Source organism: Colobus angolensis, unplaced genomic scaffold (genome assembly GCF_000951035.1).
Source record: "Colobus angolensis palliatus isolate OR3802 unplaced genomic scaffold, Cang.pa_1.0 Scaffold56, whole genome shotgun sequence".
In the NCBI taxonomy this organism is placed as follows: domain Eukaryota; kingdom Metazoa; phylum Chordata; class Mammalia; order Primates; family Cercopithecidae; genus Colobus; species Colobus angolensis.
Window position 1 is genome coordinate 737278 of NW_012119154.1, and position 15077 is coordinate 752354.

At 35.3% G+C, this 15077-nt stretch overlaps 1 protein-coding gene across 2 annotated transcripts in view; it reads left to right on the forward strand.

Annotated features, from left to right (window-relative positions):
• CMC1 (C-x(9)-C motif containing 1) overlaps window positions 1-15077 on the forward strand; it is an 83035-nt gene that overhangs the window by 14033 nt on the left and 53925 nt on the right. For both annotated transcript variants that reach the window (XM_011961523.1, XM_011961522.1), the window contains exon 2: window positions 6932-7021. In XM_011961523.1, coding sequence (XP_011816913.1) covers window positions 6932-7021 — 90 coding nt within the window. The remainder of the gene's footprint in view (window positions 1-6931; window positions 7022-15077) is intronic.

Consider the following 15077-nt stretch of genomic DNA (forward strand, 5'->3'; position numbering starts at 1 on the left):
ATATATATATACACACACACACACACACACACACACATACCCACACATATATATATAACATATATATACACACATACATGACAGAGATGATATGTAGCCTGCAAAGCTTAAAATACTTATACTCTGGTTCTTAACAGAAATAGTTTGTCTACCTTTACATAGGCAATGAAAATTAGAATACAACCACAGGTGTCATAAAGAGAAAAAAAATCATGTGAACCCCTTCATATCAATTTTTTGTTTGAAAATTTAAGTGAAATAGGTAGTGTCATTGAGAAATGTAATCTTGCTAAAACTTCAGCTGACTCTAGAGTAAGTAAAAAGCCCTTACAAAATTGAAACAAAAGTTAAAATTATCTTTGTGCCTGTGGGTCTTACACATACACACATACATACCCAAAAACGCAGGCCCTGATAGGTTGTGTATTGGTTGGGATTCCACCATGGAAATAATCAGTAGGAGGAAAAAACATATATATCTTAACATGTGTATATATACACACACACACACACATATATATGCATATATGTGCAAAATACCTTCCCAGCGTCACCTGAATTAATGTTTACGTGAATAACTGGGGACTGTAACCCAGCCAAACTGACCCATAAAACTGACCATCACAGGTGGTTTTTAACAAACTTTCAAGGAACTGAGAATAATCTTTGTTTTATACACAATGTTCTAGATAATATAAAGGGAGAGGAAGGTCCCTAATTTATTGTTTAAATAATGCAACTTTAACACCAAAACAATGCAAACATAAGGGAGGCAAGTCATAAGCAAACACCGACATGGTGACAACTGAAAAGATTTTAAACACAATTTGAGCATCTGAGACAGAGGTCTTGCTAGTTACTACTTAACCACTTTTCTAAAGGATGTAGCCAGCAAGAATTAAGAAAGAGGATGCAAAACTGTTTCTGTGATTGTCTACACAGAAATTGGAAAAGAATCTGTTGTCAAATTATTAAAATTGAGAGGGGTTGTATTGATTATAAGGACAACATAAAAAATCAGTTGAACCTAAACACTAGCAGTAAATAATTACAACAGGTTATTTATGGAAAGATACATTTACCAATAGAAATCTAATGAAAGATGAACAGTAACTTTAAAGGGAAAATTATGAATCTTTTTGTCTACTTAGTAACCTAATTTCTAATAGTTATGTGTTGAAATCTTCCACTGTGAGTGCAGATTTCTGTAATTTTTTAAGCTAATCTATTATAAATTGAGGTAAATATACAGTGAAATTTACAGATCTTAAATGAGTTTTCATAAATGTATATACCCTAATGAAGACGTTTTTCAGAGAGTACCTTTTCAGCTCCCATAAATAAGCACTGTTGTAATTTTTATCACCATAGATTAACTTCGCATATTCTTGAATCATGGCAGTATGTACTCCTGTGTCTGCTTTCTTTTTCTCAGATGTTTTTGAGATTCACCTAGGACAGATCACCTACCCTACTTATAGTAATGGTATACCAATAGTATCATTGTTTTTTATTGCTAAGTAAGTTTTGGCTATTCTGAATAATGCTTCCGTAAATAGACTTGTACAAGTTGTTTTCTGAATTTATATTTTCTTTTTTTTTGAGACTGAGTCTCGCTCTGTTGCCAGGCTGGAGTGCAGTGATGCGACCTTGGCTCGCTGCAACCTCCGCCTCCTGGGTTCAAGTGATTTTCCTGCCTCAGCCTCCCAAGTGGCTGGGACTTCAAGCACACGCCACCACACCCAGCTAATTTTTGTATTTTTAGTAGGGACGGGGTTTCACCATGTTGGCCAGGATGGTCTCTATCTCTTGACCTTGTGATCCGCCCGCCTTGGCCTCCCAAAGTGTTGGGATTACAGGTGTGAGCCAGGACTTATATTTTAATTTATCTTGCATAAGTGAATACCTAAGAGTGGAAGATGTTTAACTTTGTAACTCAGCAGTTTTCCAGAGAAATGTATCATTGCACAGTCCCACCAGCAAGATACGAAAGTTACAGATGCTCCACATTCTCTCCAATGTTGGTGTTGTCATTGTTTTTAGTTTTAGTCATTCTGTTGCATTCAGAATGATACAAGGGGTTTCATTTGCAGTCTCTTCATGATTAATGATTTTGAGCACCTTTATATATATATATTTACAATTTGCATATCATCTTTTGTGATGTGTCAGTTCAAACCTTTTGCCCATCTTTCATTGAATTTTTATTATTGAAAGGTAGGGGTTCTTGATATATTCTGGACTCAAGTCCTTTGTTTTATTTATTTTTATATTTTATATATATATATATATGAAGTAAGTTTTTCCTTGTGGTCTGTAGCATGCCTTTTTAAAATTTTCTTAATTGTGTCTTTTGATAAACAAATGATTTCATATTAGTGAAGTCAAATTGATAATTTGTATACTTTACTGCCTTATGCCCTCTTTAAGAAACTGTCTACTCCAAGGAATTGAAAGGTCTTTTTTTGTTTAATAGTTTTAGTTTTTACATTAGGCTTATGATCCATGGCCAATTAATTTTTGTGGTTACTGTGAAGTAGGTGGTCAAAGGGTTTAACTTTTTTTTTTTTTCATGTTAATATGGTTCTGCCACCCATTGTCAAAAATACTTTTATTTCTTCATAAACTAGCCTTGGTGCATTTGTCAATAAATTTGTTGTATATACATGGAAGTATTTCTGGATTCTTTTGTTCTCTTTTGTTACATTACTCTTTTTGGTTACCTGAATTATGCCAATACTACATTGTCTTGACTTCTGTGGCTTTGTAGTATGACTTGTAAACAGGTAGTCGCTGCATAGCATCTAAATTTGTTCTTCTGTTTTAGTGTTGTTTTGGCTATTCTGTGTCCTTTGTGCTTCCTTATACATTTTTTCACTTTTTTATTATAACTTTATTTTGTAATAATATAATAATAATAGGAAACTGCAAAATCATGCAGTTTCCGTGTATCTACCTTCTTCCCTTTCCCTAATGATGCTATCTTACATAACCATGGTATATATATTCTCAGTGGGTGTGATACTGCCTTCAAAGGATAACAATTGACATTGGTGGAGACAAAAATACTCTCAACATACAAAGCACTGTTACACCTGCAGTACGTAAACATATATGCTTTATCTGCGATATTGACATTTCATAGGGGTACATTAGGAAAAAAATGTCAAAAAAGGCTCCTTTTAGGGCAAAAATGAAAAAAGGTTGGGACAGGCTCCTGTAACGAAATGTGAACAAGGAAACCGGGAATTGGCAATGGTGTAATATCGTTAATTCAGGTACTAATCTTAGTCGAATTTCACCAGTTTTTACATGCACTTTTTTTGTTGTTCTATAGTTATATGACATCTGGATCATGAGGATTTTCTCTTGTGATTGTTTGTAGACTTTTTTTCTTTAACTTTTTATTTTGAAATAATTATAGACTCACATAAAATTGTGAAAAATACTATATAGACTGAGTGTCCATCTCATAGCGTTCCCCAGTGGTGACATCTTATATATCTGTAGTATAATATCAAAACCAGGAAACTGAAGTTGATACAGTACTGTTAACTAGATTATAGACCTTTTCAGTTTTCACCAGTTTTTTCATGTACTCATATGTGTGTATATAATTCTGTGTAATTTTATACCATGTTTCTTATTGTATAGGGAAAGCGTTCAGAGTTTTACTATTAAGTATGATGTAAGCTAGAGGATTTTTTGTAGATGCCCTTCATTAAAGAAGTTCCCTTCTGTTTCAAGTATACTGATTTTGTTTTTTATGAATGCGTGTAGAATTTTGTCCAATTTTTTGGCATCAATCGATATGATTATATGGTTTTCCTTTTTTAGTCTGTTAATATATCTGATGGATTACTTGGGTTGAATTTCTAATGGTGAACCACCCTTGTCTCCCTGGAATAAATCCAACTTTGTTGTTATGTATCTTTCTCTTTATGTATTGCTGGGTTTGATTTGTTAATATTTTGTTGAGGATTTTTGCATCTGTGTTCATGAGGCATAGTGGTCTGTGGATTTTGTGGGTATGTGTATGTGTTTTGTAAATACCGTTCTTGCTTTTGGTATCAAGGTATCTGTGCCTTCTTGGGTGAGTTTTGGTTGTTTTGTGTTTTTTTAAAGGAATGTGTTCATTTCATTCTAGGGGTCAGGTTCATTGGCCTAAATTTGTTCATAATATTCCCTTATTATTTAAAAATATTTATCATTTCTGATGTTTGAAATTTGTAACCTTACTCTGGCTAGTGGTTTATAAATTTTATTAACCTGATCGTCTCAAAGAACCAGCTTTAATTTCATTGTTTTTTTTTCTTTTATTTGTGTGGTATTCTTTATTTCATTGATTTATATTTTGATATTTATCATTTCCTCTTTTGCTTGCTTTGTGTTCATTTTACCCTTTTTCTGGTTTCTCAAGGTAGAAACTTAAGTTGATATAAGACCTTTTTTCATTTACTAGATAGGTTTTTAATGCTACAGATTTCCTGCCAAGAACAGTTTTAGCTGGATTACGTAAATTTTGATATATTGGTTTTATTTTCATTCATACCAAAATACTGTCTTATTTCCTTTTTGACGTTTTCTTAGATCCATGGGTTATTTAAAAGTGTGTTATTTAGCTTACAAATATTTGGAGATTATCCAGAGATCTGTTATTGGTTGCTAATTTAATTACATTGGTGTCAGGGAACATAGTTTGTAGGGCTTGAATTCTTTCAGATTTATTGAGGTTTGTTTTATAGCCACAGTATGGTTTATTTTAGTAGATGTTCTTCTGTTATTAGGTATTCTATAAATGTTAGTTAGGTCAAGTTAGTTGATAATGTTGTTCAAGTACTTCACAGTTTTAACAAATTTAAATATATGTTTTTGTAATATGATTTATATATTTTACGTTTGTATATCATGTGTTCAGTTTTTTTTCTATCAGAGCATATTCTCTGTTACATTTTGTGAGATATTTTATTTTACAAAGAAAGTTACATCTCCCATCGTTCATGCTTTTCTGTAATGTGGTTTTGTTACCAAGAATGGAATCTGATTTCCTTCCACTTGAATGTGGGCTATCCTTAATGACTTGGAATCAGTATAGTGCAGCATGAACGAATGCTGTTGCATGGCTCCAGGTAGAGAGGCCATTGGTAGATGTTCTGGTTTACAGTCCTAACTGAGCACTTCTTTTGGCCATTCCAGGCCAGGTGTCAGATACATACATGAAAAAAGAAGTAATTTTGGAAGTAAATCCTCCAGCCCCAGCTTTTGTAGCTGTTGAAACCAACACCAGAACCACCAGAACTTTGAGTCTTCCCAGATCAGACCCCTCTGACCGATAGTTAATTGTTTATTGTTCCACATCACTAAATTCGATTAGTGGTTGTTGTTGCACATAGTAGTCATTCCCCTGTATATGCAGGGGATTGGTTTCAGGAGCCCTCATATTTACCAAAACCTGTGCATTCTCAGAGAAGTCCCACCATGGGCCCCTCAGAACCCATGTGTATGAAAAGTCGGCCTGAAAAGTTGGTATACCATATAGGTTTGCATCTCCAAAATATTATGTTTTCAGTCTGCATTTGATTGGACAGTGTCTGAGTGTTAAGTGGACCTCCACAGTTCAAACCCATGTTGTTCAAGGATCAACTGTAACAAGGAGATTACTTCTTTTTCTCTAGGGTTTGAAGGTAGTAAGCATTTTAGTTCCTATATATCTGAATGTTCTTAACCTCACTCATAATTGGTAGTTTAAAGACTCTAGAATTCTTCATAATTCTCTCTCAGAACTTGGAAGTTATTTCTCCATTGTCTTGTTGCATCATGTCTTGCTAGTGAGCCATGACGTAAATCTGATTCTCATTCTTTTATGTAGGCAGTGTTTATTCCCTTTTGAAACTTTTAGGATTCTGGGGTTTCAGACATGGTCCATTGCTGCCTGAAGACTCAAGTCTTTGTATTTGCCTCAGTATATTTATTATACTTCACAATAATCTAAAATCTTCTTTCCTGTATTCTTTCAATGGGAAACTGTCTGGTCTTTTGGGGATAAATAGCTACATATACCTTTTTCACCCATGACCTGAAGGCAGCGAGGAGGTGACCATTTGGCTCCCATTGAGTCACTTTAATTAATAACTGGTCAGTTTCCTCCAGGGAAGTTTTCTTGCTTTCCATATTTACTGCTTCAGAGCATGGAGCAGCGCCCACTTTTGGCATTTTTTTTTTCCTGGACACTCTATAGCAATATGATTACCTCATTTAATCTGATCTAATCTGCCTTTTTATCTTTCAGAAATTCCTCATCGTTTTTGGTTCACTGAAGACACTTATCCCTTGTTTATTTTTCAGGCCTCTCTTAGCATTTAAGGAGCAGGTGGGACTCTAGAGCAGGTGTTCAATTTGCCATTTTAGTTCAGGTGTAGAAGTTGTGTTTAAAATGCACAGAAATCACAAACGCTTTGTTTTCATATGGACTTGCAGTTCCACCTTTTCTTTTGCTAGTTCTTTTTTAGGCTACTCTTACTGCTAGGTAGAAAAACTACTTGTGTGTCTCTTAATCTTGTATCTCTTCATCTATTCTTGGATCTCAGTATCAGTGAAAATCCTCTTTTGTGGATTATATTAATAAGGGAATGATGATTTAGATGCCAGCTTTGACAAGACTGCATGGAATCTGTTATAAAGTAAAAATGTCATGGTATAGTTTGCAGAAATTTTAAGAAACATGTTGCTTGTATTCCTCACATTTTTGTTGTTGTATATAAAAATCATTGCAAATATGATGATTTTCAATGACTAAAATAATCACAATTTCATAAGGTTGTAAGTTTTGAGTATATTTGCATAGGCTTTTAAGTAAACCAGAGTCTTATTTTTCCTTTAATCTAGTGATTTGCTTGAGACTTTATTAAAGAAAGATCTTTTTTTTTTTCAGACCAGCATCTCAGACATGTTGAAAAAGATATTTTGATCCCTAAAATAATGAGAGAAAAGGCCAAAGAGAGGTGTTCTGAACAAGTTCAAGGTAAGATTCAAATATTCATGTAAAGATCAAATTTATTTTTAATAATGTGATCTGAATTTAATCCTTAGCCCCAGAATCAAGTAGTCAATGAATTAATATGTATGAATTGCTTCTCACCCTTTTGCTGAAATACCAGTATTTCAGCTTTCAGAACTTCCAGTGATATTCAATTCATTTACAGTTTAAAAATATTTCCCTAAATTACTAGTAAAAAACATCTTTTTTTTTTTACCCTCAGAGGTACAGTTATATCCATAGAAAAACTTGGTATGAGTAATTTGGAGAAACAAGTTTTATTCTGATGATTTTTATAGGGGAGGAAGAAACATCAGATCTATCCTATACCTGTGATTTTCTTTGGTGTCATTGTCTATTACTGAATTGTTAATAGAATCCCGATAGGACTTACAGTAAGTCTGGGGTTTTCGTTTTGTTTTACGTTTCTAAGTGGAAGATATTTATGTAAATACATAAACTAGACAGCTACACATGTATGTTTTCTTTGGAAAATGTTTTAACATGAAATACTCCTGTAGATCTAGAGACATCAGTGATTAATGTGCAATATTCTAGTGAAACATGTAAACAAAGCAGTGAAAAGTGAGGCCATAATACATTTGTAAATGATGAGTTATTAGAAAAGCACATGGCAATATTACTGTAGAAATATCTTTAAAAAAATTCTACCTCTTGGAAGGGCCATCAAAAAGAAGTTACAAAATTTTATGGACATAGGCTCTTTTCCTGGCTTTACTTCTTCAGTTTCTGTGTGGTCATCTTCGTTGAGGGAACACAATAATTTTTAGCGAGGGTGATGGGCTGCACTTCCACTGCAAGCTTCTCTACAGGGGAGCAGAGCTGTGTCAACTCTAATTTCAGGACTGGGTCAATAACATTTGGATACTAGGAATGCTTTTGTTCTCTTCCCTGTCCTCTGCCCTTAGAGAGGACCTTTGCAATTGATGAGTGGAGGCAATAAAATAAGAGTAGTTCTTTGAACTCAACAATGTGTGATGGTCATTTTTGTTTCTTCAGTAACTTATTATGACCTATCCATTTTCAAAGTCATATAAATAACCATCCTATGGTTTTACTCTTGCTTTCCTGTGAATTAGTTTAATAGTTTAATCAGAGTACGTTTCTTTAACACCTACCCCCAGGTGTCTTGAGAAGTCAACCTATTGACACCTGCAAGTAGTGCATGTATGGCATTGGCAGGTGTCATGTTTATGGTCACAAGAGGTACAATGTACACATTCCTCATAGAACTTAAAAAATGTATATCCTGATTCAGGTGAGGGGAGATAAAACTTAAAAACTCTATAATAAAGTTGTAGGGCTTTTTATTGCTAGGAAAATTTACTTATTACTGATATATCAGTCTGAAGTTATACATATAAGTTGTATTTATGCTGTCATGTAGCATATTATCTTTATACCTGGAATGAAAGAAAGCTAGCTAACTCAATTACAGTTTAAATTTTACTGACATAATTCCAAGGAAAATGCAGAATGATTGTATGACTTTGGGTTTCAGAACTGTCTTTCATTGTCTCTTAGACAATGAAACTTTGTTTTTGGTTTTTGAAATGAAAGAGTAGCGTATAACTTTAAAATATTTATTTGTGTTACAAAACTAGTGTTTTATAATGGTACAGAAAATAAGTGTTTAATTTTCACTTCATCAAAAGTTGTTTAGGATGTTGATGTACTTAAGTTTTTGCTTTTTCAATATAGTTAAGTTTTCTGACGACTGAAAGCATCTTAAAATCTGTGATTCATTTGGATTATTTAAATGTATTCATCTATATTAGAATGTAATAACATAATTTGAATTTCTTATAGATAATTACATATTATTTTTTAGGCCATGTGATTCAAAACAATGTTTTAGAATCTAAAATTGATGAGAGAATAAGAAGTCTATTTTCTAACCATATAAATTAGGAAATGATATACATTAGAATTATTCAAGCAGCAAAAGAAAACTTCGTTTAAACTGAACAGTAAGACATAATTTAGAATCGGGACATTTCCATTGTAGTTTATTTACTGTTTATAGCTTTTGTTTTATTAAATAATTATAGGATTTTATATAAAAGCATTATGTATGCCAGTTGTATGGTTCTTAGATAAAAGATACAGGAATTTTAATAAGTGGTCTGACTTTCTGCTAAATGCCTAAAACATGATTATGTAGGAAAGCTTTTCCCTTAGATTTTTTTTTTAAACGTCATTTCAACCCGGCTGATCATAAGAATTGGGTCAGACTGTCAGCAACTTAGGTTTGTGAAGGGAATGGAACAGCTTTTCCATGGACAAAGAGAAATGAAATCACTTTCAGTGAAAGAAAGATGCCTCATTATAGTCACCAACAGCAGTTATTGACAGCTACACTTCCTATTAACAAGGAGCATTTAACTAAGAGTTTGGCTGTTGGATCTTTGGACTTGATCTAATTTGCTAGCATTAATTAGTTTCTTTTGAGCACAGACACTTGGTGCTCACAGCTATAGATCTGGAGGGCTAATTAGGATAGAAAATTGAACAGAATTGGGTAAGACATTAACTTTCAACCATTACCAGCTGGGACACTGATAAAGACCACAGAGTCCAAATGTTACCTATTGATGTGAGGAGTACCCTAATGAATATCAATTTCAGCCAGGTTGCTATATTCTTACTAGTTGTCTCTTCATTCTAATTTTTTAACCAGCTTACATTATACTCTCTTTATCTATACACCATTGGTTTTTACTTACTGTACACTGAATTAGTCTGAGTTGCATATTTCACCTAACGTTTAAATACAGTTAAAATTTGTCTTAAGCAGTAGATAACATTTAGAATGTTTCATCATTATATACCCTTGTAATTCTAAAATTTAATTTTAATCTGGAATTACATGATTCTAATTCTACAATGAATTGTAATATGCCGTTTCAATATAATGAAAACTATAACGTAATACAAAAAAATTTTAGCTTTTGGATGACAATTAGTTTTCATATTATTCAAATGGTGTCAACTCTTGAATCTTGGTCTTTATAAAATATATTTTTAATAATATAAGAAACACGAAAATATATGGTTTCTTTTTTTCCCCCTTTTTCTTTGAAATGGAGTCTCACTATGTTGTGCAGGCTGGTCTCCAACTCCTGGGCTCAAACAAGTCTTCCGCCTTTGCCTCCCAAAGTGCTGGGATTGCAGGCATGGACTACTGTGCCCGGTCTATGTTTCTTTTTGAAGAGAAGAATAGTGCTTAGCACCTTTCCTTTTTGAACTTTGATTTGATTTGAAAAGGTGGCTTGACTTAGAGATTAGAAAGGAGAATCCTGATCTTGCTATTGGGGAAACTTTGACAGGATTATAAACTCTGTTGGTATCAAAAGAAAAGTTATTGATTTAAATATAAAATTTAATTTTATACTATTCTTTCCTTGCTAGTGATATTATTGGCAGTGAATAAAGCCACTAAAATAAATGACTGAAGTATACTGGTAGACAGTAACACAGTGAACACTGAGTACCTTGGGAATGGAAATGAAGGAAAACTCTAGAATGGCCAAATCGCTTTCTTACTTCCACTTTCCTCACCTTCCAAAAGCCAAAACAGTAATATCCCACCAACCGTAATGATGAAATCATTACTTTTTCTTGGATCTAGGAGTTAGCACCTTGTGTCTTAGGGAGATGGTTTGACAAACTCTGGATTTCAACTTTGTGTCTTTTTCTAGCTGTTTGACTTCACTAATTTAATGATTTATATTTTCTATGTTAGTAATGTTTAAAAAATAATGTTTGCCGTATATAGGTAAAGTGTGCATACTAGTATTATACATTTTTCTCTGTAAGAGGAAGAGTCAGTGAATTATATAGTGTTTTGTAAACATTCCTCATTATATTTCTTTGCTTTTTTGAAGTGCATAGTTGACATTTGCTATAAAGTCTCTATATTAGATAATGACGTTTGCTTTAGAAATAATAAGAGCCTTTTCTCTTTTTTCCTTTTGCTGTCACAGGTAAAGACAAAAAAGTCATCAGGGATGGGTTGGAACTTTCTTTAACCTAGCTGTATTCTTTTACTGACTCCTTTCATCCCTTGGGCCTTCTTTTCCCTTATTTTAATGTTCGCTTTGTACTTATGTTGCAATCTTTATGATCTGTTGTCCAATAGGTGAGATATAGCTCTGAAAGAATTATATAAAGTACAGGAAAGCATGGGTTATTTGTTTGTTTGAAACATCACAGAGCTATAGGTAAATAACAAAGAAACTTGATAAAATACCCTGTGCTGTCAATCACACAGAACTGAAGTATGTTCTATTTTGTGAAATTCCAAAGATAAGTGAATAAACACAAAAGAATCAAGTTAAGCATGCTTAGAATGTTCTTTAGGAAGTTTACAGGCAGATAATTATTAAAACAGCACTGAAATAGGTTGCAGAGCTGCAGACTATATACATGGTCAAAGTAATCAATCTTCTGTCCAACTGTGTTACTTGAAGCTGCCAAAAACCTGCCTTTTTTTGTTGTTGTTTGAGGTGTACCAGTCTTATTACATGTATTTTTGTCGTTAACCAGTTCACCAGTATTAACTAATTCTGAAGTGGATATGCAACACATCTTGAGACTAGTTTGGATATATTAAAAGGAAAATAATCACTGCATATGATGAATAGCTGTTATATATGAGTATATTATACAGTCTAAGAAATACAAGTAGATATAAGACGCAGTTTCTGCAGTTTGGAGTTACACTGGACTATGTTATGGGTTCCCAAGACCACCATTGGATTGGTTGATTCACTGGGAAGACTGACAGGACTCAGCATATAATCCTATTCATAGCTAAAATTTATTACAGCAAAAAGATACAAAGCAAAATCAATAAAGGGAAAAGGCATATGGGAAAGTTCAGAAGAAACCATGGCACAAGCTCCATGAGTCTTCCCCTGGTAGAGTCACTCAGAGTGTGTGTGATTTCTCCAGCATTGGATTGTGACGACACATGTGAAATGTTGTCTACCAGGGAGGCTCATAAGAGACTCAGTCCCCAGAATTTTTATTGAGAGTTGGTCATTTGGGAACCCTCTGCCTAACATGTACCAAAATTTCAGATTCCCAGAAGGAACGCAGGTGTTCAGCAAACTGTTTGCACAAACAGTTTGGGCACAGTGAGCCACTCTTATTAATTAGGAAATGGTGGGGACACTCCCAAGAAGCGAGTTCTTCGATGCCACCTAAGGGCCAATCTTGCAAGCAAGCTTTTTAAGGATGGCAGTGTCATGCCTGCTATGTTAACTCTTTTCTGCACATGGACATAATAAACGTTACTTAGCAGTAGCTATTTATGTATGCCTATCATGCCTGATGTTATGTCAATGGAGTCATGAGTAATAGGCTTATATCAATCATAAATACAGCTGAATTATTTTAAAAATAACTGAACAGGCCGGGCGTGGTGGCTCAAACCTGTAATCCCAGCACTTTGGGAGGCCGAGATGGGCGGATCACAAGGTCAGGAGATTGAGACCATCCTGGCTAACCCGGTGAAACCCCGTCTCTACTAAAAAATACAAAAAACTAGCCGGGCGAGGTGGCAGGCTCCTGTAGTCCCAGCTGCTCGGGAGGCTGAGGCAGGAGAATGGCGTAAACCCGGGAGGCGGAGCTTGCAGTGAGCTGAGATCCGGCCACTGCACTCCAGCCTGGGCGACAGAGCGAGACTCCGTCTCCAAAAAAATAAAAATAAAAAAAAATAACTGAACAAAGTATATAGCAGTCCTTCTTATCTATGGTTTCACTTTCCTTGGTTTCAATTACCTGTGCTCAACTGAGGTTCTAATTTTATCATTTCATATCATCATAAGAAGAAGGGTTAGTATAATAGGATATTTATAGTACAATAAGATATTTTGAGAGAGACCACATTCACTTAACTTTTACTGTTATAAACATTCTATTTTATTAGTTGTTGCTAATCTCTTACTGTGCCTAATTTATAAATCAAATTTTATCAGGGGTAGGTATGTAGAGGAAATAAACATAGTACATGTAGGATTTGGTAGCATCTGCAGTGTCAGGCATCCACTAGGGGGCTTGGAACGTATCCCCCATGCATAACAGGGGACTACTGTACAATGGTTATTACTTATTGATCCAGTGGTTCTCAGTTGTATGTGTTAGCTCATATGCTCGTTATCAGATTCAATAGCTTATTATGATTATCTTGTTTCTGAAAACAGGACAGTTTTGCAGTAAAACTGTATGTAGTTGAATATAAATACCCTTGAATAAAATGGCTAGTTTTCTTCTCACAGAGGAAGATGCAGTATATTTGGTTTCAGAAGTAAATGAAATTTTACTTCTAAGTTCTGGGATACATGTGCAAGATGTACAGGTTTGTTACATAGGTAAACTTGTGCCATGGTGGTTTACTGCACCTATCAACCCATCACCTAGGTTTCTTTATTTTTTTCCTTTGAAACTGAGTCTCTCTCTGTTGCCCAAGCTGGAGGGCAGTGGCGCAATCTCAGCTCACTGCAACCACTGCCTCCTGGGTTCAAGTGATTCCCCTGCCTCAGCCTCCCAAGTAACTAGGACTACAGGAGCACACCATGACGCTGGCTAATTTTTATATTCTTAGTAGAGATGGGGTTTCGCTATGTTGGCCAGTCTGGTCTCAAACTCCTGACCTCAGGTGATCTGTCCACTTTGGCCTCCCAAGTACTGCGACTGCAGGTGTGAGCCACCGCACCTGGCCAATCCATCACCTAAGTATGAGGCCCAGCATGCATTAGCTATGTATCCTGATGCTTTCCCTCCCTCCCTGCCCCCAGCAGACCCCGGTGAGTGTTGTTCCCCTCCCTGTGTCCATGTGTTCTCATTGTTCAGCTCCCACTTATAAGTGAGATCATGTGGTGATTGGTTTTCTGTTCCTGTGTTAGTTTGCTGAGGATAATGGCTTCCAACTTCATCCATGTCCCTGCATCCATGTCCCTCGTTCCTTTTTATGGCTGCATAGTATTCCATGGTGTATATGTGCCACATTTTCTTTATCTGATCTATCACGGATGGGCATTTGGGCTGATTCCATGTCTTTGCTATTGTGAATAGTGCTGCAATGAACATACGTGTGCATATATCTTTATAATAGAATGATTTATATTCCTTTAGGTATATACCCAGTAATGGGATTGCTGGGTCAGATGGTGTTTCTGGTTTTAGGTCTTTGAGGAATCACCACACTGTCTTCTACAATGGTTGAACTAATTTACATTCCCACCAACAGTGTAAAAGTGTTTCTATTTCTCCACAGCCTCACCGCATCTGTTGTTTCTTAACTTTTTAATAATTGCCATTCTGACTGGCAAGAGATGGTATCTCATTGCGATTTTGATTTGCATTTCTTCAATGACCAGTGATGTTGAGCTTTTTTTCATGTTCATTGGCAGCATAAATGTCTTGAAAAGTGTCTGTTCATGCCCTTTGCCCACTTTTTAATTGAGTTGTTTGTTTTTTCTTGTAAATTTGTTTAAGTTCTTTGTAGCTTCTGGATATTAGACCTTTGTTAGATGGATAGATTGCCAAAATTTTCTCCCATTCTTTAGGTTGTCTGTTCACGCTGATGATAGTTTCTTTTGCTGTGTAGAAACTCTTTAGTTTAACAAGATCCCATTTGTCAATTTTCGCTTTTTTTGCAATTGGTTTTAGCATTTTTGTCATGAAATCTTTGCCCGTGCCTATGTCCTGAATGGTATTGCCTAGATTTTCTTTTTTTTTTCTTTTTCTTGAGACGGAGTCTTGTTCTTTCACCCAGGCAGGAGTGCAGTGGCGTGATCTCAGCTCACTGCAACCTCTGCCTCCTGGGTTCACGCCATTCTTCTGCTTCAGCCTCCTGAGTAGCTGGGACTACAGGCGCCCACCACCACGCCCGGCTAATTTTTTGTATTTTTAGTAAAGACAGGGTTTCACCATGTTAGCCAGGATGTTCTTGATCTCCTGACCTTGTGATCCTCCCGCCTCGGCTTCCCAAGGTGTTGGGATTACAGGTCTA